This window comes from Megalops cyprinoides, chromosome 21, assembly GCF_013368585.1.
Source record: "Megalops cyprinoides isolate fMegCyp1 chromosome 21, fMegCyp1.pri, whole genome shotgun sequence".
Classification (NCBI taxonomy): Eukaryota; Metazoa; Chordata; class Actinopteri; order Elopiformes; family Megalopidae; genus Megalops; species Megalops cyprinoides.
The window spans coordinates 27,142,390-27,168,470 of NC_050603.1; the positions used below are offsets into that span (position 1 = coordinate 27,142,390).

The following is a 26,081-nucleotide window of genomic DNA, read 5'->3' on the forward strand; positions in this document are numbered from 1 at the left end:
TTATTTAGGGAAAGCGTATCAGTTATGGGAAAAAAATGTGGCCAAAACTGTGCGAGAGTTGCCGGATGATCGGATTTCTGGAGGGAGACCTCCAGGATGACCAGGACCTCCATCTGCGACCGTTGCCGACTTGTTGAGCACTTGGAGAACAAGATTCTTGATCTCGAGGCCCAACTAGCTGGACTCCACGGTAATCCTGAATTGTTAGAGTTCCAGGAACTGATTAGTACGCCCTATAGAGAGATAGTGTGCTCACCCAAGCCGGGTAGGGGGGAAGATACAGACCAGATAGGGTGAGAGAGCTGGGTTACAGTAGAGCGTAGGCGTAGAAAGGGGCACAAAATTCCAAGAGGGGCGGCATCTCCAGAGATCGCGGTGACCAACTGTTTTGTGCCACTGCAGGATGAGTTGGCCCACGATCCTGAGAGTGGGAGGACTGAAGAGCCCCAGGGGAGTTGGTGATAGTGGGGGGACTCAATCATTAGAGGGGTAGATAGCATAGTATGTTCGCGCGACAAGGAGTCTCGCATGGTCTGTTGCCTGCCTGGTGCCCAGGTTGGAGACCTCCTGGAGAGCGCGGACAAGCTCCTGGCCAGAGCAGGGGAGGATCCAGTGGTCATAGTCCATGTTGGAGCCAATGACATAGGAAAGGGTAGCTTCGGAGTTCTCCAAGAAAAATTTTTTGAGCTAGCGGGGAAGATTAGGAGCAGAACCTCCACGGTAGTCTTCTCTGGAATTCTACCAGTACCACATGCAAGCAAAGGGAAGCAAGCCTTTATGTGGAGGTTTAACACGTGCCTACAAACCTGGTGTAGGAAAGAGGGGTACAGGTTTATGAGGCACTGGGACTCCTTTTGGACCAGGGGTAACCTGTACAAGCAGGACGGGTTGCACCTGAAACGGAGGGGTACAGCTGCACTGGGCCAGCGTATGCTTAGGGTAGCAGAGGGTTATTTAAACTAGGGTCTGGGGGGGCAGGGAGTTTATACAGTGAGATGGGTAGGGATAGACAGACTGCCGGAGTAGAACACACCATGGCTAAATATTTTGTTAGTAGTGAGGAAACGATGCTTGTAAATCAGTCAGAGCAGCTCTGTAATAGAGGTGGTTCTGAGCAGTTGGGGGCGGGGGTGAAGGGCAAGAGAGGCACACGTGGTACCCTGAAATTCCTCTGTTTAAATGCTAGAAGAATAAAAAATAAAATTCTCGATCTGGAAACCGTCATGAGTAATACTAACTAATAGGGGTGGGGAAAAAAATCGATTCATGATATATCGCATTTTTTTATAGCACGATACTAAATATCGATACTTCTTCCCAGAATCTATGCTTTCTGTGATGTCATATGCGTAATAGTGGCGCTGCACTGCTGTATTGCTTTCAATGAAAAATGTGAGCCAAGAGTGGCCGGGAATTCCACCAGGCCTATAGAGGGCGCTTCTAAATGCTTGGGCTGCTGAATACTGTGACATGAATAAAAATAGTGCCAGAAAAATGCAATATATCGGAATCACAATACGAATCGAATCGGCACCAAAGTATCGTGATAATATCGTATCGTAACAAAAGCATATCGTCCCAGCCCTAGTAACTATGATGTTGTTGGGATTACAGAGACGTGGCTTGGTGCAGGGGATGGGGATGAGTACAACGTAGAGGGATACAAGCTACTAAGAAAAGATAGAATCAATAGAAGAGGAGGAGGTGTAGCTCTCTATGTAAAGGATAATCTTAATATTCAGGAAATACCAGGAATGGAGCCCCTTGGTGTTAGTGAAGACATATGGATTAAGATATTGGGGGAAAATGAAAAAGGTCTGAATGTTGGAGGATGCTATAGACCACCAGCCTCAGACAGCAATGTCAGTAGTATGCTCTTTGATAACATTAAACTAGCATGTCAGGTGGGTGAGACAATAGTAATGGGGGACTTCAATTACCCTTCAATTAATTGGGAAGCTGTGTCAGGTCAAGGTAAATGTGAGGAAGAGTTTTTGGATGTTGTAAATGACTGTTTTTTGATACAGTCTGTTACTCAACCCACGAGAGAGAACACAATCCTAGATCTGGTTCTGTGTAATAATCCTGATAGAATCGGCAGTATTGAGGTAGGGGAACCACTCGGTACAAGTGACCATAGTTCAATTACATTTGAAGTTTTTTGGCAAGTCTGCATTCTCCAATGCTAGAGTATTCAACTTCAGACAAGCTGACTTTATTAAGATGCGTGATTATACAAGGAATATAAACTGGGTACCTCTTCTAGGTGGTAAAACTGTCAAAGAAATGTGGTGCATATTTAAAACGATTATTCTGGATGTACAGCGTAAATTTATTCCGCAAGTGAGAAAAGGGAATCTGAAAAAGAAGCATCCACAGTGGATGAATAAGTCGCTACTGAACAGTTTGAAACAAAAAAGGAACTATAAAAAAAGAGGTATAAAAAATAAGGATGGGGTTATGGTTTACGATAACAAAGCTATTGCTGATACACTAAACAGTTACTTTGTGGAGAGTTTCACTAGTGATGTTTTTGCATATGCCTTCAGGTGCAGTCAGTTCTCAGAGACTTATAGAGGAAATTGATTTAAATGATGCAGAAGTACTAGATAAACTTCAAAAACTTAAAACAAATAAGGCAGTAGGCCCTGATGGAATATATCCAAGAGTTCTCAGAGAACTAGCAGAGGTGGTTTACAAGCCTCTGACAGTTGTTTTTAAGCAATCCCTTAAAACTGGAGAAATGCCAGATGACTGGAAACATGGCAGTGTAGTATCTATCTACAAGAAAGGAGACTGGACTGAACCAGGAAATTATAGGCCTGTCAGTTTAACTTGTATCGCATGCAAAATACTGGAATCCATCATTAGGGATAATTTGGAATTATTCCTGGAATGAAATGGTGTTTTAAATGATAGCCAACTTGGTTTTCGCAGAGGGAGGTTGTGCTTAACAAACCTCCTGGACTTCTTTGAGGAAGCTAGAGCATGTCTGGACTCAAACCAAGTTTATGATATTATCTATTTGGACTTTCAAAAGGCATTTGACAAAGTTCCGCATGAGAGGCTCATATTGAAAATGAAATCTGCAGGAATTACAGGAGCTATCACTGAGTGGGTTCGAAGTTGGTTGACTAATAGAAAGTAGACTGTAACTGAGGGTGGAATTGTATCAGAGCAGGGTCCTGTACAAAGTGGAGTCTCGCAGGGATCGGTGTTGGGACCTTTGCTATTTCTTATATACAAATGATCTTGATGCAGAAGTAGTAGTAAAATAGTAAAATTCGCAGATGACACAAAATTAGGGGGTCTAGCCAACAGTATAGAATCAACCAAGGTAATACAGGAAGACCTAAACAGCATCCAAAAGTGGGCAGATACTTGGCAGATGACATTCAATTTACATAAATGTAAAGTTTTGCATGTGGGAAATAAGAACCTTAGACAAGACTACTTCATGGGTGGAAAAAACTAGAATGTGCTCAATTTGAAAAAGACTTGGGAGTAATAGTTGACTCAAGCTTAACAGGATCTAGGCAGTGTGCTGTAGCAGTAAAAAAGGCCAACAGGATGCTGGGATATATAGCCAAAAGTATTGAGTATAAATCTAAAGATGTTATATTGAAATTATACAATGCCTTAGTCAGACCGCACCTGGAATACTGTGTGCAGTTCTGGGCGCCGCACTATAAAAAAGATATTGAAGCTCTAGAAAAGGTTCAAAGAAGGGCAACTAAATTAGTTCCTGGCATGAAATATAAAAGTTACGAGGAAAGACTCGAGTTACTTAACCTATTTAGACTAAGCGAGAGGAGGCTTGATTTAGGGTGATTTAATTGAGGTATTTAAATTTATAAAAGGAATCAATAAGGTTAACTATAATAGATTTTTTAGGGTGAGTTCAGTCTGTAAAACAAGAGGACATACATGGAAACTAGTTAAGAGTAAGTTCCGCACTGATACAAGGAAATATTATTTTACACAAAGAGTTATCAATACATGGAATAGGTTGCCAGGTCATGTAGTTGAGGCAGAGACCCTTGCTGTGTTCAAGTCTAGACTTGATGCAGTTTTGGATACTCTTTAATTAAGAAATGGTGAGCTTAGTTGGGCCAAATGGCCTGTTCTCGTCATCATATGTTCTTATGTTCTTATTATTCTGTGAATTATTTGTTTCATTGTTAATCAAGTAGGATAAAGGGGAACAGTATGAAAGTAATAGTAATGATAGATTTAAAAGTGGTAGTCGGGAATTCCCTTGTTTTCAGGGGTCCAAGTCTTAATTAGGGGGGTCAGACCCCCCAATTCCGTAATTCATAATTCGAACCTTACATATGATTGAGTTTTTCCATGACTGTACTATGCACACATGCTTTCTGATAGTTTACCACTACTTTCTTCTGCTGTTAGTTATCATTGAATTTAAGTTGTTTTTCTGTGTTTTGAGATGGTGGTTGTAACCTGTTTGGAGTTAGATTTTATTTCAGTGTGCACCTTTACTGCCTCATGCCTTCTGTACATGCTTACTGTGTTCAGTAGTGGAGTCAGTGGAGTGAACTATGACATTGCTGATACAGGGAGAACCCTGGATGATTACGTTAAGCAGTACCAAAACTAGGCACAACAAGGTGCTGCACAAATGAATAATACAGCATCAGAAACAAACAGTTGTATACTTTACTATATGATATATCATTTAGATTTAAACCAAATAACGGCTATTATAAAGATTAGTTTTCCCTGATTCTCTTCTATCCTTTAGTTGATGTCACACATGAGAAACATCAGACTTGCTTTTTCTGTCTGTTACAGAGCGGTTTACGCTGTACAGCCCTAAGAAACTGAGGCACGCATGGAATAAGTGAGTATGTCTCCCTGCTGTTCTCAAACTGTACCATGTATGCCCCTTGCTCCTCACACCAGTCTTTTTGATATGTGCTACTTCCTCTTCTTGACAGAAGTGTAGATGGACCCTACTGCGCAACATGGTTCATACAATCTGATTCAGATCTGAATGACTCATTGTTCTGGCAGTATTTATAAGAAAATAGGTCTGACCTGTTCATCAATATGCCATATACAACATGTCTTAGCCAAGAGTTTTCAACCTTTTTCTTACAGTTGTAATTACATGTAACATCTTTCTATTTTTACTCACAAATGACCATTTGTACCACTCCTAGAGATAATGTGTCACAAGCTACAAAAGGTGTCATCAACCTGCCAGAGACAGGTAATTAAATATCTATCCAAGCACCAAGCATTGGTATTCATCCCAGCCATTAACATGCAGCCATTCAAGTAATGAAATCCACAAGGTTTTTATGCAAGTTACATTCAGGTAAATTCTAATAAATTCAGGGGATTTTTAATCGGCATTGTCATTGCAGATAAAAGAACTATATTATCATCCTTTGGCAAAAAAGAAACAAACATAAACAGAAAACATACAGGCATGCAGTGCTATGCTATGCTATGTGTCTGCAGCGCACTCTACACCTTGTACAAACCACTCAGGCTCTGGTTAAAGCACCTGTTTAAACTAAAATTTATCACACAGATTACAAAATATACCATTTTATAGCTATGTTGGACTTGAATAAGAGATTGTGTGAAACTGAAGGGTCAGTCTCACCCATGAACTAGGTTCAGGAGAAGGTTGCTGTCACACAGTGGTGTGTCAGTCAGAACACAGGAGTCAGGTTTCCGGTTCATTGAGAGTTTTGCATGGTTGAATGTGTGTGGAGGGTGTGTGTGTTTGTTTGTGTTGTGTGTGTGGATGTTTGTGTGTCTGTGTGTGTGAGAGCCCACCTTACCGAGAGTGTTTGTTTGTATGTGTGTTTTATAATCAAAGTCGCACACAACAACACAACAATCTGTCCGCAAGAGTTTGGTGTCCCCAGTTCTTCACCCTTCAGGAATTGGTGTAGCACTGAAATGGGGGAGGTCACCACAACTTTTATATTTTCCAAAATCCTTGGCCCTGTTGGGGTTCCTATTGGTGGACTTGGCTGGAGGTTGTATTTATACATAAAGCACTCCAATCACTCGCTTCCCAAACAGGAGTTTAGTGGTGCGTTATTCAGCAGGATTTGAGGTTCTGAGCTATACTCATCTGAAGAGAAGAGGAAGGAGAAAGACTGCCTTTCTTTTTCTATAAAGTAAATTTTAGCACTAGACCTGCTATGGACAACAACAGGTTAAATGCAGGATGCAGTATCACTTTTATTGGCCTCATTTTCAAACATTTTATTTCTGCTGACAGTTTAATGTGTAGATTTAAGGACATAAGAAAAGAATACAAATGTAAAGAATAAGCTCTAATGTGTATCACAATGTGGTGATATTCCCTGTATTATTGGGTAACAGCACTAATAGCGTGATATTCCTTACAATCATGGATGAAGTGGTGATGGAGCGATATTCCTTAGATTATTGGGTGAGAGTGATTATGTGGTGTAATGGGGATTTATGGTAAGTCTTCCTGTCTAGGGATGTCATCCAAGAGCTGTTCCTGTTCCCAGTAACCCACAGAGTGATCATTCCCATCCGTGAATAAGAACACAAACAAGGAAAGCTATTCCAGTGCAAAGATTGAAATCCTTCTTTTTCAAGGCACTGAGGTGGTGCTACCATGCTAGCAGCTCAAAACTACTGTGCCCTTTTGTCAGAGTTCATCTGATATAAGATCCAGTATGAATCTCATTCCCTGCACTATCAATCTAACTCCCTATTGAATGTGTCTAACTCCCTGCAGTATGAGTCTGACTCCGTGATGATGTATGAGCTTAACTTGCCACGGTATGGGCCTAATTCACTGCAGTAGTCAGAGTCAGGCAGCACACATAGTAGAATGCCACTTGACTGAAGTGTGTGGATGAGATCTCTGCCCCACCCCTCAGGCTATCTGTTGGCCCAAGCCTTTGGTGGCATACCATTTTTTCAAAGAATGAGTTCAATATCTTATGTTCTTCATTTGCTTCTAGCAATACTTTTTTGTAGATTTCAAAGAAACACTGGAGTTGTATTTTCCTTTTGATGTAGTTTATTCCCTGTTATTTCTAGCTCTAGGTTTGTTTGGAAAACAAAAAATAATGTTGCTGAAACAGGCTAGAAGTGGTGAACTCTCTGTAGTGAACCATTCTATTAGGCCCTCCTGTAAGCCTTGGCATTCTCAAGGCTCATGGACACCTATTTCCTATTATTTACAGGGCTCCAGGGACTCCCCTGGTGGCAAGTGATGTCATTGCACCCATTTACACTCTATAGACCAGTGTTTTGTCAACCCTCTCCTGGAGGGCCCCCTGCCCTGCATGTTTTAGATCTCTCCCTGCTCCAACACAGCTGATTCAAATGATCAACTCGTTATGAACTCCTGAAGCTGTTTAATAAGAAACACATCATTTGAATCAGCTGTGTTTGAACAGGGAGAGATCTAAAACTTGCAGGGCAGGGGGCCCCCCAGGAGAGGGTTGAGAAACACTGCTATAGACTATATTTGCAAGTCACAAAAGCTCGTATCAAACGTGGCAATGACATCACAAAGTCCACATGGGTTAACACTAGAATCGCCGAGCGGCGGTCATTTGACCGCTGTGACTACCTACTAATAGCGCCGGGCTGGGTTTACCTACTTAAAGTGCGGTTAGGCGGTCAAATGACCGCTGAGTCATTAGACAAGGACACTGTTACTGACACATAATGATCGTTAGATGGCGCTTCTTGCACAAAGCAAATAGTTTGCTTACAAGATCAACTTGAGCTCGGCCAATGTATCATTTATGTGTAGATAGTCTGTGATTTTTTTCATTAGAACGTTTGTTGTCCAGCCCTTCCATCATTCAGTATAATGTTTTTACTGAGAAAACCATCTGAACAACACTAAGCAAGACTAGTTCAGGCAACTTTTTAATAGTATTTTTATTTAATATTTAGTCTTCTGCCTTGGAGAATTAATTTATTATTAGAGATGCCACACACACGACAGCAGTTGGTCAGTTGGTCTGTAAATGCGTAGCCCAGCTTTATAAACATTCAGTTGTCGACTGACATCACGTCGTTGTCCCTAGTCTTTCATTTATTGTAAGGGCATGGTCCAACTAGTGCAAAAATTATTGTTGCGACAAATTACAGATTTGGACATTCTAATTGTTGGGCGACGTGTCGGGTGACGGGGTTATAAACCGCGTCACGGGGTTATAAGACCTCACGCTTATTCAGTAGAACAGCCTATCGGAATGACAAAACAGGCAGCATTTGGTTGAGAATTACAATTTGTGTAAATTGAAACTTGTACAAGTTTAGAGTGTGAGAGTCCTTTGGGTGGCACTGGAGAAGTAGGCTAAAGTGTTTCAGTTCCAAACTCGTCTGTCTCTTTGAAATTATCGCTTACACCACACAATAAGCCCTCCCGAGGATATAAAGCTTTACATTTGCATTTGAATAAATTAGTCATCTACCACAACTAACAGATAAAGCAAACACTACGACTTTTCAAGGCATTCAGTAGGCTATCATCTAGCCTGCCGAGTAGCCTACGAGTAACACCTCCCAACCCCCTCCCAATAGAGTGCCATAGTCTATCGTTAATGTCTCGCTTTTGAACGATTTGGCCTGAACTAGTTCATACTACGAACAGCCTACCACCGCCTATCATGAGTCTTAGCTAAAACTAATTCCACACATGTAATAGAAAATGTAGGCACAGCTTGAAAGCTTGAAAGTGAATAAATATGCATGAATGTTGTTTTTACAAAATATGTATGTCGCAATTGAGTTTTGTCAACAAAGCTGTGTCGGATGTCTAGGCTTTTAGAATAAATTGAATTTATTTAAACTGAATTACAGCACAAAAAACACCTTCTTTTTGGAAAATCGACAGCTGTGTAGTTTATTTACAGTAAATACTTAAGAAAAATTAATTATACATTACACAAGACAGATACACAAGGTACTCTATACAATGAAAAATGCACAAGTAAATAACTACACAACAATCGCCGTTTTGTGTTTCCATTTCAAGTGGAGAGATAAAACAATAGCCTAGGTGTGATCCCAACCCCCTCCTAACGATGGCGTCATGAATCACTTGGTCAAGTTCCCTTCAACGTAAGCTAATGTTTTGCAAGTGCCTTTATCACTACTGAAAGGCATTACATTTGGCTTACATGTCTGGCAGATGTCATAAGTTTTGTTCCCTGAACATCAGCCGATTTGGCACTGTCTCAAATCAAGTAAAGTTCCCTTCAGACTGTGCTCAGGATGCTCTCGGAGCATTTGCCACAGAAAATTCATGTAGATGTCTGGCAGATGTCATAAGTTTTGTTCCCTGAACATCTGCCGACTTGAAACAGTGAGGAAATAGTCTCGGGTAGTTTCTCAGCCCCACTGTCAACCGCAACTGCCTGATACATTGTGCTCGTAATGACCGCGTCAAGAATCGTTTGATTTGTTCACCAACTCAAGTCCAGTTCCCTTCAAACTGTGCTCAGGATACGTGCATGGCTTTAGCAACATTCCAAGCACAGCTTTGGTGCGTTCTTGGAGCATTTGCCACAGACAAGTCGTTTACATGCCTGGCAGACATCACAAGTTTTGTTCCCCGAACATCTTCCGATTTAGCATTGTCTCCTTTCGCAGGCGGAGAAGTAGTTTCAGGCATAAGTCGCTTACGTGCTGTTGCCCCTGTTGCCTTCTCCATTTTCTGGTGCGCACATAGCTCTTTAGCCAGCTCGAGAATAAATTTCCTTCTGCTTATGTTCATGCACTGTTTGTACAGAACATGTGCATTAATCGCAGCCAGGTCAAGCAGATTATAAAACACAGCCACAGGCCAACGGTGGCTGCCTCCCTTTACCGAATACAGCCGTGCCATTTGATCCATGACATCAACACCAACTTTAGTGCTGTTGTAATAGGAAATTGTTTCAGGCAGTTTCTTTGCGCCATAAACAGTTGAAACTGTATGATGCATTGTGCTCAGGATGCATACATTTTTCTTGGGTTTTGCTTGGTATATCGTGAGTGTGGCTTTTCCCGCCCTCAGCACCTTGGTGGAAAATCTTTCAGACTGTGCCTGTGTACACGGGGGCATCTCTCGTCTGTTTTTATTCATCGTGCCAACAATAGTGGTTTTGTTCGCCAAAAGATTGTTTGCCAGTGCCAACGAGGTGAAGAAATTGTCCGTCGTGGCATTTCTTCCTTTCCCCAGGAAAGGCTCCATCAGACGCATCACAACACTGTCCGATAGCCGCTGACCAGCTGGTCTAGTGTTATCTTTCCCTAGATAGGGAATTGTGTTCAGCATATACTTTGTTTCGACGTCGGCGGCCACCCAGAATTTGATACCAAATTTGTCTGGTTTATTGGCCATGTACTGTGTGAAACAACAGCGCGACTTGGTAGGGAACAGTTGTTCATCGACAGTAATGTTCTCACCGGGTGTATACGAAGCAATACTGTTTTTCACAAATGTATCAAAAATATCAGATATCATGGCAAATTTATCTGTCACAAGGCAGACAGCCCTTGTGTTCTTGTCATCAAAGCGCAGATAGCGCATGATATCTCAGAATTTCTGTCGAGTCATTGTCTCTTTGAAAATGGGATTTCCCAAGTCAGCATACCAGTACTCATCCAGGTTCATGCTTTTATCGCCCGTAATTCCTCTCACATAGAGGAGACCCACGAATGCTTTCAGCTCGTCAGCCGTCAGTTTGAATTTATCAGCATTATTTCGATCAGCTTCAGCTTGAGTGTATATTTGAAGCTTTTCCCACATTTCTAATCACACTATCTAAATCATGGTTCGTTACGTTACAACAATAACTTAATTGTCGTCATTTTGTTCTATAAACGACTTAAGGTCGTTTTAATTCTTTCGTCAACCTAGGTGTACATTATATTTGCGTTTGTAACATAGGCTATTATTGAAACGTGACCGGTACGTTTCAAATGTGTCCGGTAAAATAATTTTTTTCCGTATGTATGTATCTATGTATTATATATATATATATATATATATATATATATAGGCTGTATAAGTATTTTATAGATAGATAGATATGAACTATACATATTATGCTGCTATAAATACAAATCTTATTCACATATCTGAATGACAGACAACTAGTACGAGCGAATCCTTGCGACATCTGCTGCGAGAAAAGAGAATCGCAGCCTTGAAAGGCAGGAAACAACATGGCCGAACGCGAGGCTGGCAGTAGTTTTGCACAAATAGGAGAAAAATAGCTTTAAACTAGCTTGTACCGGTGTGACTTTGAAAAATCAAAGATGCTATGTGATAACACGCACAAATCTAGGAAAAGTCATGAAAGGATGGTCCTGGAATTTGATCGAGTGCAGAGAATTTTTTTTTTTTTTTTGGTCTCTGCGGTCAGATGACCGCCGCTCTGCGCTTCTAGGTATAAGTGGGTCAAACCAGCACGCCGCTTCTAGTGTTAAAGATCTCTGGCCGGAAATCCGGCGTACAGAGATTTTATATCAGGCAATGAATTATTACTAGCATATACGGGCTCTGAATTTACCAGACCGTGAGTTTTAACCAATGGTAGTCTGTTTAGGCGACGTACTGGCACAAGAGCACTAGATGAAACCCTTGAAATATGAAAAGGTTCTTGGTGGAACTCCCTGTGTGGGTTCTAGATCAGCGGTCCCCAACCACTGGGCTGCGGACCGGTACCAGGCCACAGCACATTCCCTACCAGGCCGCACGGAAAGGATAAATAATTTATTTTTTCATTTCTTTAATCGGTAAAATAAAATAATATTGTAACGTTGTGACTGTTGCACAGAGAGTCAAGAAGCGGCAAAAAAACTAGTGGTTTATTCCCTATAATTTTACAACTAGAAGCAGGTATCGGGAGGTGTTGCCCCAAAAAACAAGATGTCTATCCCTCCAACTTCAACCGGAAACGCCCAAAAAAACGCTCTCTCCCCCTTTTGTTGAACACAACTCTTTTTTTTTTTCCTCTACAAAACACTTCCCAATCAAACAATGACCTATCAATTTCTCTAATTATTCCCGCCCTGACACCTCCCCCCAATCAATGGCTGTGACTGTGACTGACACATGCACAGACAGGGATGGTGACACAGACAACTGCGTGTGTGTGGGTTAACCACGGCGCTACAATATTAAAATAATAATTATATACAATTATTGGCTATTCATGCAGTAATTACATTGAACTTGGTGCAGTCTGTTGGACCTTTTCGCACCACTCTAATATCTCTCATGCCCACAACAGTTTACAGATTTTGAATTTGAGTAACGCGCACGCCGCGAGTTCATCACTTACTATACGGTCTGCTTGAACTGTGTTGCCAACTTTGTACTAGCTAGCTAGCTGACATGATTTAAAAAAGTTGTTAAAATCTTAAAATCAAGGCTGAATATCCTGAAAAAGCACAAAAGCACTGAAAACGTTACTTCCATTTCCAATGTCCTATCTCTGCGAAGCGGGGTTTTCCGCAATGACGGCAACAAAAACAAAATTTACAGAGTAGACTGGACACTTCAGGTTGCAATGTTTTTAGTATATGGTCACTGAGGGAAATATGCACTTAACGTTTTTTTAATAATATCATCACGTTAGACCTACTTAAAATAAAATCTTATGAAAAAGCGGCCATACTAAATTTATAGGCGTAATCGATATTCCGGTTGTGTCGTGATACTCTCCAACACACTACGCCCCCCACCCCCCAGCGGCCGGTCCAGGAAAATATTGTCTATATGAAACCAGTCCATGGTGCAAAAAAGGTTGGGGGCCGCTGTTCTAGATGAAACCCTTGAAATATGAAAAGGTTCTTGGTGGAACCCCCTGGGTGGGTTCTAGATGAAACCCTTAGAAGGTGAAAAGGTTCTGGATAGCACCCCCAGTGAGAGTTTGAAAAGAATTTATTTTATCAGACAAATCTGAAATTCACCGGTCACGTTTCAATGACAGTCTATGTTACAAACGCAAATATAATGTACACCTAGGTTGATGAAAGAATGACAACAACCTCAAATCAGTTTGACTATTTAATGAACAGTAACAATTAAGCAAAACGAACAGTAACATTAACTGCTAAAATGTAGGCGCGCATTTCCCAAAGCTTTCCTGGAGGACCCCTTGTCCTGCATGTTTTAGATCTCTCCCTGCTCCAATACAGCTGATTTTAAATGTTCAGTTTGTTTTTAAAAATCAGATTGATTTTAAAAATCAGTTTGTTATTAAGCAACTTCAGGAGTTCAAAACAAGTTGAATCAGCTGTGTTGTATGGATAGTTCTTCTGATGGCTTAAGAAAATAATCTTCAAGGTTTAAGGAAAAAATGTTTTCAAAAATCTTGGAAAACAATTCCAGAGTAAACTATTCCAGTTAGAGGGGTTTTTAGAGATTTAGAGCAGGCAGGCAGAAGTGAATCAGGTTGATTAGACATAATGTGAAAAAGAGGGTTTACAGATTAACTTTATAACATTTTCCAGAACTATTGCTGAGTTTTTATTTATTTTCTGTGAACAGATGTTTTTTTTAACCAAACTTGTCCTTACTGCTCTGTTGGTCAACACAGAAGTTCAGAAGTTCATTGCCTTTGGTCTGATGTAATTGCACCAGTATCACCCAAGTGCTGGTGTAACGGGTGAGATCTTGCTGCGTTGTGTATTGAATGTTATGAGGGTCAGCAAGCAAGGGAGTTTCAAACCGAGGTTCTCGCTGCTCACTGCCAACCCTTTACAGCCAGCGTTGTTGCCAGTTGAGCTAAAGGAAAATTGCCCCTAGCCTGTCGGCAACAACGCTACTTAACCAGGTCTCAGGGAGTGATGTAGCCACTGCAACCGCTCGGCTACCTGCTACCCGCTACCTAAGGCTTTATACAGGACTCACACGAGCTGATCACTTCAGCTCTGCGTTAAGCCATTACAACCAAACTATTACGTTAAACTATTACAGCCAAACCATTACCTTTTTTAAAAAATATAATTTAATAGGAGATAGGGAGGAAGTGTTTCAGGTGCTCAGGTGAGAGCAGAAGAGCTGTGTCTTCAGATGTTTCTTGAAGACAGAGAGGGACTCAGCAGAACGGATGAGGTGTGGAAGTTCATTCCACAACCAGAGGACAACGGCAGAATAGTGATTTAACACCACCATGTGACGGGACCACCAGACGCTGTTCAGTGGCAGAGCGTAGCAGTCGGGAGGGAACATAAAACATAGTTGATGTCAGGGGAAAAAGTAGTTTTCGATAGTGCCTTTTTATGTTCTCATTTGTTCTACTTTTCAAATAATTTTTGATGTAGGATTTTTTGAAATTAATGCTTAAGAAACCTTCCCTGATTTGACCTCTAATTTTACTGAAACAGGTTTGTGGCATTTTTAGATACAGAAAGCTTAAATTAGGCTGTTGGATCAGGATGTTTTCCTGTCTGGGCTCCTTATAAATATATGTACCAGAGCCGGCCCTGACCAATTTGGTGCCCTAGGCAAGATTTTAGCTGGTGCCCCTTGCTTCGCAGCCAATTCCACCACCATGGTTAATTGTAGTTTTAAACCATTCTTTATGGTCAGAACATGACAAACACTTGCCAAACAGCGTTCACAAATCTGAGGCAGAACATTCAAAACAATTATAATGATAAAATCTTTTTTCAACATCAAAATATGTATGAGTAAAGTAAAATCCTTTTTCAGTCCTTTTTCCTCAACAAAATAAATATCTTAATAGAAAAATTAAGTGCTGCAGTGTGATACAGCACACATGTAAGATGGCTCAGACTGCAAAGTTAAAAAGTGTTTTAAAGGATAATGTCAATAAATAAAACAATAAACAGACAAATAAATCTTAATTCTGGTCAGCATGCCAAACCCTTTGTACAGACGGGTTGAAACATTTTGTAAGTGTTTTAGCTGACAATGTAAACAAAATAAATAGACAAAAATAGACAAAAGACAAATCTCAACTGTGGTCAGTAAGTTTTAAACAAGCAAAGCCATTACCCTACAAGTTACGGGCAAGAAAGGCAAGTCTGTCTACAGTCTCAGGTTTTAAAGCTGCCCTGTGACAGCTGATCAGCTTCTTGAATCCCTCATTTTCGACAGTGCTAATGGGAAGCATGTCTTTTGCAATGCAATATGCAATTGCATTTGTCGCAAGGCACAGTGCTGGAAAATGCTGATACGATCGTTTGCTGCTAGGTAGTCACACTGGGTACTGGCCTGGTGCTTGTCGAGGGTCCACTAACAACACACGTTTGGGACTGTAATTTCTTACTTTCTGCATGTTCTAACGGGTGATATTGTTTCAACTGATGAAACAGGTTTGTGGTGTTGCCTGTCTTTGACAGAACGTGTCTTCGGTACAGTTTGCGGTGCACGCTGCTCTGTTTTTTGTCGGATTGTAAATAGCCAAAATATCTCCAAACTACTGAAGCTGAGTGACCTTTCTTGTCGACAATGTCTACGTCCTTCGAGCTGGTCATGGGGCACTGCTTTTTCTTCAGTGTCGCTCATTTCGCTTATTTTGCTTATTCCGCTCCAACTACAAGCCTGTCAGCCACTGCGTCTGTAAAAAATACCACGTGCTGGCCTGAATTTATACCATATGCATACCTCTATTCCTGCGACATGATTGGCAGTTCATGATTAATTTCTGTGCATGCTATCTAAGCATGGAAATTAATTTTATCGCACATTTGTTATATTTCTATCAAGGAAAAAATATCGCGATAATTATTGTTATCGTTTTATCGCCCAGCCTTATGTTACAAATATGAATTACAAAAGGGGATGGAAAAGGAAAAGCATTTTGGACTATTACAAGCAGGGCTAACGTTGGCCAACTAGACTAAGATGTCAATAAAAATGTAGCCTATGTCTGGTTTCTTGAGGCAGACAGTGGAGGGTTCGTGCAACACTCTTAAAAGAAAAAGTGTATTTCTCAAAATTATGAATAGTCTTTCCAACTTTCCCTAATGAATTTAAGGTGGGAGTAACTGACATTAACTCTAGCTATTAGCGAACGTTACTATCGTCCAAAGTAAACTAGTAACACTCTGCTCCCACGATAACTACTATGCAATGGATAAACTATTCATTCATCACATTACCTGTGTCGGGGGGGACAAGGTGATTGTGCGGGCAACCCAGAAAATAGGTTATGTAGTTACGTTGTTGTGGGCTTTTTTTGTAATATTTCGAAATAATAGTATTAAAATAGTATTAGCAAAAAATAGTAAAAGTTTAAAAATTTGAACGTTTTTTTCTTCCCTCATTTGGGGCGCCCCTATGGACGGGCGGCGCCCTTGCATTCGCCTATACCGCCTATGCCAAGGGCCGGCTCTGATTTGTACCACCATGGTCCCATGGAGGCTTGGTCACCTTGCAGGCTGTGACACCACAGACATTTTGAAACTTCATTCAGCATTGGTTTTAATTCAGAGGCAGCAGATATATGTAATTTTTGCCTAAAAATTTTGCACAAAATGCAGCAGAAGCTGAACCTGATTCCAGCCAGTATCAATGAAATATCTTCCTTGACATAATACAGTAATGTGTGTGTGAAAACTTCAAGGAGTACACTCACATTCACAAAGGTTAACAGGAGGGGAGCAGTTGTGAAAGAGCTTGGTCAAACAACAGTTTATCCATCCAGTTATTGTCTAAAACATTAAATTGACTTATATGTCACAACAGGCGTACGGGTATTTTATTGTTCTCAGTGGTAGAAAAAAGTCCCTCTTGTCTTTGCAACATGCACACGCAGTGATCATGGTCTCGCTCAGTTTGTGGCATGAGCAGCATGGGTCCTCTCATCTTTGTGCTGATTAGAAGATGGGGGTGGCCTGTTGTGCAATCATATTTCATTGAGGTTTTTGTGTAATATTTCCATCCCTGCAAAGCACATGTATATGTTGTGTGTATGTGGGTCTTTGACCTGCAGCTGGGAACATGTTTTAATACCTGTTAAAAAGCAAATCGCTGCAAAGGTACCAACATCATTTCTGTTTTGTCTGCGTGCTCCTTGTTGGAAGAATGGATGGAATTGTTGGAAGAAAAGTTGGATGAATGTATGCTTTTGTGGGGTCAAAAAGGCTGAAACGCCACAGTGATGTCAGTGCTCCGCCCCCTTAGCTGTGGTGTTTTTCCTGTCCATGTGCTTTTGTTTTCCTTGTGTTCTAGCCCTGCCCCACTCCCCGCCCGATCTCCCACCGCCTGATTGCCTGCACACCTGCTTCCCATTCCCTCGTTAGCCCTGCTCTATATCTTCCCCGTGTGTCCCTGTCCTGTTGCTAGCTTGTAGCAGCATGTGTTCACCTATTTTGTCCCTGCCGGTTTTCGTCTGTGCGCTTATCTCGTTTTCTGACCCGTTGTGTTGTTTTGACCTGATTCCTGTGTGCCGTTCTGCCCTGATCGCCCGATTGTTCTGCCTGCCCGGTGTTCGACCCTGCCTGCTCCTGTTTCCCTGAACCGGCAGTATAGCATAGTGCTGTGTTTCCCAACCCTGCTCCTGGAGGCACACTGTCCTGCATATCTTCTATGTATCCTTCCTGCTTGACTAAATCAAGTGCCACTGATGAGTTCAGTCAGGTAGGTAGAGCAGGGATAGATAGAAGATATGCAGGACGGTGTGCCTTCAGGAGCAGGGTTGGGAAACGCTGGCATAGTGGTTAATGAGCAGGACTCGTAACCGAAAGGTTCAATCCCCGCTGGGGCACTGCTGCTGTACCCTTGGGCAAGGTACTTAACCCACAATTGCCTCAGTAAATATCCAACTGTATAAATGGATAACATTGTACAGAACTGTAACCTATGTAAGTCGCTTTGGATAAAAGCGTCTGCCAAATGAATAAATGTAAATGTAAACCTGGATTGCCCTCGGACTGCCTCTCTGGTTTTGACCCTGCTTGTTTTTCGTTTTACGATCCTGCCTGTGTTTAATAGACCGCTCGGAATTCAACGCTCCTGTGGTCTGTGACTGAGTCCTTGCCTGAATCGTGTCAAGTGATCCCTGCATTCAGTCTGCACCCTCACCACTTTTGTGTTCCAGGCTTGGGTATATGGATCACGCAGAGGAGCTGGCCACCAAATTTCTCCAGTCCTTCCCGAAGAAACGTCTCTCTGCCCAGGCAGCCCTCAGCCACGAATATTTCAGCAGCCTGCCCTGTCAGCTCAGTGAGCTGTCCAACAGTCAGTGTCTCACTCCGTTGCCACACACACACCAGTACAAGCACATTTATGCAAACCAGGATTTTTGTTTGAGCAAGAGAAAGTGTCTTATTAATTATTGCCACTGGAGCTCTAAGTTTTGGCCATCGTGGTTCTTTTGAAGCAGACTTTTAATATGAAAATGGTAGCGAAAAATCCAACTTGCATATTGCCCAAAGGTAATGAAGCTGTAATTGTTTATTTTCATTTTTTGTAGAGTATGGAATATGCATATAACAGTGAAACTGCTTTTAGTCTTGAACACTTGTCCTGACCACTCATAATATTCATTGTAATATTGTCAGTACAGTACACAGCTATCACTTCAGGCTTCAGGTATGATGAGGAACTTTAAGGCCAAACAGTACAGATGTTGACATTTTCTTCATGAATCTGTACAGACAGACATATGACAAGAAAAACATACTATGCCATTATCAATACATAAAAAAGAGTCTAGTGAATCCCCTTTGGTTTGAAAACTTTGCACTTTGTACACTTTGTTTTATGTAACACAGAAACCATTAGTGGGCTAGATTTGTAAGAGATGAGAACCAAATGCAGTTCAGGAATGACATTGAATGTCACAGCATTCATTTGCACCATCTGATCTAAAACACTGCTGTGACAACTGATCCTGTCTGAGATGATAAAAGCAGGCACTGCAGTCTACTCAACAGCATGTGTCAAATGGATCCTGTCATTCATTGCTTTGAAATTACAGGAGTTCAGTATTGTAAATGACAGATTCTGGTGTTAGTCATTTCTGTAGCTTCACGCATTACTCAAACAAGGACATGCTATTTCAGAAGGAGTGAAATGTATTTGAAACAGTATTTTTGTATATTACTTGTAAACTATGTACACTACACATCAAAAGTATATTAAAGGCTGATTTATGCTTCTTGCCATCAGCTGTCGCATGAAAGGATTGATGTAATTGTGACAATATTGGTTGTTAGTAGAGAGAGTTGTATTGCCCATTGCGAACCTCCTGGATTGTGTAACAATGCAAAGGGCGATGCAGTTGACCAGAATATTCCCGCAATTGATGATTCATTGATGATGACTACTGTTACCACTGGAATGCAAACTGACCAATAGGAAAAACAGATCAAAGCTAAATGTGGTAGTTACATACGGCCACATACTGCCCTGCTAAAATGCAATAAGCATGAAGGGTCTTCAACTGGTAAAGGGCAGGGCCATGTCTGTGTACGCATTATTCAAGTTTGCATACAGATTTGAAGCATAAATCAGCATAAAGGCTGAGACTACTGATGAGGGCTGTGTGGGCATAGACAGCCTATCATGTGAATGTGTCATTATTCATTGGCTGTGTGCGGCTGCATAACCCTTACTCAATAAGGATGAACCAGACTGTGGAGTAAGCACTCAGGGCTTTTCCCCATTGCTGTGTTGATGCGTCTGAGCAGGACACAGATAAGTGCATGCGTGCACAATGCATTTCCCAACCAGGAGTCCTGCGCTAACGCCGGCTTACTACACTCTTGCCACCTTGTTTTATCAGTCAGCAGCCAAGTCCTGATCAGGCAGAGTCATAAATGCCTCCACATTATCAGACTGCAGCAGACTGCTGGAAGAGAGCTGCCTGTCTGAGTCATTAACAGCCACAGTGCATGCAGAGCACCAGAGGGCAATTAAAATGCAGGAAATAAAACCTCAGGGGTGGCAATTTTAATATGAGAATTTAATTTGTAATTTCACAGATTAAGAATTCCTTCTATTAATCCTTTTATCAGCTCACAGCAGGTTATTTGCACAAGTGTAACCATAAGGCGATATTCATTGGCAGGAACATATCTTTGCATAACACTAAACACTGGCAGAGGCTGAACCCTTTAGAAGGGAAGAATGAAGATGGATTAATGTTGTTTTATTTTTTTAATGAAGACTGCAATAACAGCCTTGTGGAGATATAATGCGGTTCCGAATGATTTCCAGGTTTGGTTTTCAGTCCATTAAACAATACTCCTCCAGTTATCATTATATTTAGTTATAGTACTTGTTACGTTTTGTTTAGTTTTGCAGTTTAAGTAGTGACCATGTACATTGGTTGTTTGTGTTCTCCTGCTCTCTCTTTCTCTCTCTCGCTCTCGCTCGCTCGATCTCTCTCTCTCTCTCTCGTGCGCGGTCTCAGTGCGTGGAGGAAGCCAGCTGCTCAGGGAAGGAGGTGGTCAGAGGAAGCTACGTCCCTTTTCTGAGATTTCGCCGTAGGTTTTGCGCGAACTTCAAGGACGGTTCATCGTAGGAGTGGAGGGGGGGAGGAAGGGATATTGGTAGTTTGTTATATTGTTATTTTGTTGTGATTGTCATTTTGAATATAATGTTACCTTTTTGTTTTGTTAAACTGTTATTGGAATACAATTTATCAAGTTTCTGAATATAGGTCTATTAGGACTCCCCTGTTCAGTGGGTGTTCGAGTTTATATATAGTCAGCATGAGAGACAGAATGGAAGAGTGAGCTGGTGTCTGCGCAGGACGGCATGCTGCAGCTGGGTGCAGCTGGCTAATTTGAGTTAATTTTGTTTAAATTATTATTAACTTGTTTTTTTTTGTTCTGCACTCCATATATGAGGAACATTGGTTGCTGCCATTTTGTCTAAAGTAACAAATAAAAATCTTTCCCTGAGAATCCTGAGACCTGCTTGATTACTGCTGAGCTGGTGTTGCCACTTAGTGTCATCTTGGAGACTCAGGTTGTTGCCTAGGTCTCACAAGCCTACAGTGAAAATTTACACTACATCTGAAGGAGCCCAGTTTCTGGTGCCAGAAGGTAATTGTAGCCACACATGGAAAAAAAGGTGTCACGTCTGTGTAACTACCAAAGAATGATTATGTCCCTTGTTGAAGCACGAATCCACCAGTACATGTGAATGGAAAGTATTGATCACCGCTGTTAGTCTGTTAGGAACACACCTCACACCAGCACACCTAGTCCTGTTCCCTGATATACTGCGGGTTTATTGTGCAATTATAATTCAACATGTTCAATTCAATTCAATTCAATTTTATTTGTATAGCGCTTTTTACAACACAAGTTGTCACAAAGCAGCTTTACATTGATCCCAGGCCTGAGACCCCCTGAGAGCAAGCCTAAGGCAACAGTGGCAAGGAAGAACTCCCCAGCTAACAGGAAGAAACCTTGAGCAGAACCCAGCTCAGAGGGGGAGCCCATCTGCTTCTGGCCGGCACTGGGCAGATAGAATTAGAGAGAGTCTTAAAGTTGTAAAATGTACTTTAAGACATTTGGGTTAGATAGACAGCAGTAATTAACAACATAGTAATTATGAAATCCTATAATTTCTGGTTCTTGGCACGCAGTTGACTTGATGGGCAGGGCAGCGAGGTTGCAGGACTGTTCAGTTCTTAGCGCGCAGTTGGCTTGACGGGTGGGGTAGTGAGGTAGCAGGACTGGAAGTCAGGATGTGACAATGACATGTGTAGAATGTGTTGATCCAACTTAATCTTGAAATCAGGTTTTAGGAAACAGTCAATAAATATTAGAAAATGAAAGGCCGGAGATATATTTGATATGTATATTTATAAATGGTTAGTGAAAGTTTCTTGGTTATTTGGTAGGGGCAGTTTTAAGAACAATAGGAGTCATTATCCAACCACAGCAGCACCTTTTTGCTAATATGACATAGCTACATGAAAATTGTGTCTGTTATTTCTCCCTTTCTATCCTCCTGCAGTGTCGTCTGTGCTCTCAGTTCCACATGTAAGACTGCAGCCTGAGACGGACGATTGTGTGAGAGTGTGTGGAAGAACAGACACCCACAGCAAAGGCATGTCAAAGAGAAAGCACTGAGTCCAACACAGGAACAACAAAGCAGGTACCAGTTTATCTGAACAATGCAGAGTGAAGCTTGGACTGTCTTCCCAAAAAAGTTCCCAAAAAAAGTTTATAAAAAGCAACATTTGCACCTAAGCCATTTAAGCATTTTATGATATAGAATATATACTAAATATAACAATAAACTACAGCAGCACATACACTACATAAACAAATAAGGCTATTTACATTTTATGTTTTGAGTTGACCTGTTTGAGTTTAACCTAAATGGTTGTCATTTGCATCACGTTTTTTACATTATTGCCATTTAGCAGACGCTCTTATCCAGAGTGACTTGCATCGGTTCCATTTTTTTTTTTAACAATGTTATCCATTTATACAGCTATTTACTGAGGCAGTTGTGGGTTAAGTATCTTGCCCAAGGGTACAGCAGCAGTGCCCTAATGGGGAATCAAACCAGCAACCTTTCAGTTATGCTCCGTAACCACTATGCTACACTGCCATCCATTTGCTGACAGGGACCTTGGAAACTCACATTCTTTCACTATGAATGCTAGCAGTCCATCAAACACTGGCATAAACGTCAATCTGCCCCTCTGCCCTCATACACTGACAGACATAGTCTCCTTTCAAAATCCATACCTCTCTGGCTTAGTCCCTGACAACATGAACAGTCTGGGAGACAGAAACACATATATCGGGCTACAAAAATGTTCACCTTGGAAGAACTTGAATGCACCTAGAACCTCATCATTTTCCCAATCTGACTGCTGTACTGCAAAAGTTACCTCTGTAGCTCAGTCCTAGAAAACTGACATGTCACTGTTGTACTATGCAGATTTAAACAGAGGGATGGTATTTCAAGGTATAAAAGAAATATGAATGGTAAAAATTAATATTGTAATGTGGAAAAGGATTTGAGATGTATACTGTAGTTGGAGGGTGAGTGCAATTACAGTTTAGAAGGTTGAGCAGTGGTAGGTCCAGGGAGGGAGTTGTGGGGGGATTTTGTAGGATCTGTTATAGAGCCTAGCAGTGGGTCTCTTTTGTGGTAAGAGTCCAAAGCAGTATGGTCAATACAATTCCACAGTACAGGTATGTGGCAGAGACAGGAGGAGTGAGATATGGCTTAAGTTTTTTTAAATAAATAGCTAGTAACTTCTTGCAAGTTTATTGATGTGAGATTTGTAACTAAGGTGAGAATTCAGAGTTATTTATAGATATTTGTAGGTGTCTGTAATATGCAATGGTTAATTTGTAAGTTGTTCAGGAGGAATTGAAACATTTTTATGACAACATCTAAACACATGCACTTGATGTTTATGCCATTAATTGATAAATATTTTAGGTCAGGCTATCTTAAGAACTGACATTGACAGTTGGTTTACAGTTTTTTAATGTCAGTCTTACAGAGTGATTACAGTATCATCAGCTGGCAATTGCTAAGTATTGCTAACAGATGAGGAGAAAGTCATAAATGTGTAATAGAAAGAAAAAAGGACCCAAAATGAAGAACACCAGTATTACAGGAGGAAAGGAGGATTTTGCTTGAGTTATTTGTAGCAGTAGGGATCTATCCAGTTTTGAGAGACATTCTAGTGAGAGGGGAAACTGCTGGACTGCTGGATACACAAATTGGTGGACTGGTGTCCAGACAACAATCTGACTCTAAAACTAAAGAGATGGTTGTTGACTTCAGAAAGAGCCCTGCTATTTACACTCCTTTGAACATCAACAGCTCTGCCGCGGAGACAGTCAACAGTCAAGTTCCTGGGATTGCACATAGCAAAGGACCTCACCTGGATACTCAACACCACCACCATAACCAAAAAAGCCCAGCAACATCTCCACTTCCTGCAGATGTTGAAGAATGCCAGCCTCCCTCCTCCAATTCTCACCACCTTCTACCAAGGGACCATAAAGAGCATCCTCTGCAGCTGCATCACCATCTGGTTTGGGAATTGCAACGTCGCTGACTGCAAGTCCCTACAATGGATAATGAGGACAGCTGAGCGGATCATCGGGGTCCCTCTCCCAACCATGAATGAACTCTTCAATAAACACTGCATCCGGCATGCAACCAGCATTGCCACAGACCCCTCCCATCCCTCCCATGGACTGTTCACCCCCCTGCCATCTGGCAGAAGGTACTGGAGTATCCATACCGTCACTGCCAGACACCTCAATAGCTTTTTCCCTCAGGCAGTCAGACTCCTCAACTCCCTGCTGGTCCCTCCTTCCCTCCTGCTCCTGGACAAGAATGGACCCACACCCCCGGGGCACAGTATGCCCCCGTCCACCCCTCTGGACTAAGCATCCAAAAATTTAAATGCACATAGCCACTTTATGGAAGGTGTAATTTTGTTTACAATTTTACTTGCACACTTCTGCCTGCCACTTTTTCCATTTATTGTCTTGTGTATTTATTCACTGACTGAATGTAGCACCATGGGTCCCAGGGGAACATTATTTCGACCCTACTGGATACTTGTATATGGATGGGCTGACAATAAAATCTCTCTTTACTCTTGAATTTAAGGTCTGACATTAACTTTTTGTTCTGTCAGCCAGGGTGGCTTGTAAATAAAAAAATTACCAGTCAAAATTAATTTTTGTGAATCAAGCTACATTTTAACTAGATCCTGTGAGGCAACCATCTGCATAGTGGTATCAAGGTATATTTTTGACTTAAACAGCTAGCCTATATAATAATGTCTGGACAGCTAAATCATAGTAATGTTTACTACTACTAGTTTGTTAGTTGGACATTATCCAAGGAAGTTACATAAATAATCAATGAAACTGGAATTAAATTTACACACACAGCCACGCAAAATTTGAGAGGGATCTTCTGTTTTTCTGAGAGGATGTACTGCCTTCATCCATTACAGTGTTCAGTGTTTGCAGGGAACTTTTGCATCTGTATAGTGTTTAGCTCTGCAAAACTCAGGGGTGTATTCATTTCTGATTTCAATGAAGGCCTTTTTGTCTTCCAAGTTTTGGAGAGGCGATATGTTCTTAGAATCTTCCTCTGCTGTCCATGGAAATTAGGAATTTTGAGCTTACTCCAAGGGGGGAGGCTTGTCATACTTGAACTTTATTTGATATATTTGATTATGATTGCATCCATTTTTAATAAAACTGAGTTAGCATTTTTCAGGATTAGATGTAGAGGAGCCAGGGTAATGATTGGAGCTTTTTGTCGACTACGCCACCTACTGGAGGTCTGATCTCTATGTAGGAAATTAGCCTGGGTTGGAACATACCACTGGTTACCAAATACAACCAGCTTCCCGTATAATACACACCAAGGCACACAGGTTCGTGCAAGGATGAAGCAGAGACAGGGTTCTATTAAAATTGTATATACACTTTTTGTTTATATTATAGGTTACACTTTAATTAGTGGGGCTAAACACCCAGGTGGACACAGAGGAATATTGTACTAACAGATACTAAAGGCGACACAGACACCAACATGGACACAAAATAAACTAAAATGAGCAGGAGCGGACCTTGCCAGAGGGAGACCTTGTCTGGAAGGAGGGTCAGAAGGACCACACGTGGCTACACACACACACACTGCACTGCAAATGACGGTGGAACAGAGACACAAATACCCACCACCAGGTGTCAAGCCTCCCTGCTGGATGTCCCCAGTCCTGCCAGAAAAGAAAAGAGAGACACAATAATGAGACAACATAGAAGGGCCCCACCAGTTAGGTCCGAGCCCACAGGGCTAACCAATTCGCAATTATGGACACAGGTGATAACACACATCCAGATCACAACAAATAACGCATCCCCAATGGGCACAGCAAGGCGCCTTAACCAAGCCTGGAACGTGTGAAAACTGAAGGTGAAACACACGGGCCCAGGAAGGCAGACTAGTCACAGATGGGGCCTAGCAACAGACGCAAGACACCCAAACCGAAAATAACAAACTAAAGAAAACAACAACCAGAACAGCTAACAAGGAAAATTATGTTTTACAATCCAACACAACAGTAGACCATTCCTCATGCTACCCACCAGGGAACCCCATACCC

General features: G+C 41.5%; 1 protein-coding gene across 1 annotated transcript in view; it reads left to right on the forward strand.

Moving 5' to 3' along the window:
• LOC118769048 (cyclin-dependent kinase 14-like) overlaps window positions 1-23,835 on the forward strand; it is a 72,882-nt gene extending 49,047 nt beyond the window's left edge. The window contains exons 10-13 of the mRNA XM_036516055.1: window positions 4,813-4,861; window positions 18,054-18,193; window positions 21,932-22,072; window positions 23,771-23,835. Of these exons, the coding sequence (XP_036371948.1) occupies window positions 4,813-4,861; window positions 18,054-18,193; window positions 21,932-22,047 (305 nt within the window). The 3' untranslated portion in view covers window positions 22,048-22,072; window positions 23,771-23,835. The remainder of the gene's footprint in view (window positions 1-4,812; window positions 4,862-18,053; window positions 18,194-21,931; window positions 22,073-23,770) is intronic.
• The last annotated feature ends 2,246 nt before the right edge of the window (window positions 23,836-26,081 follow it).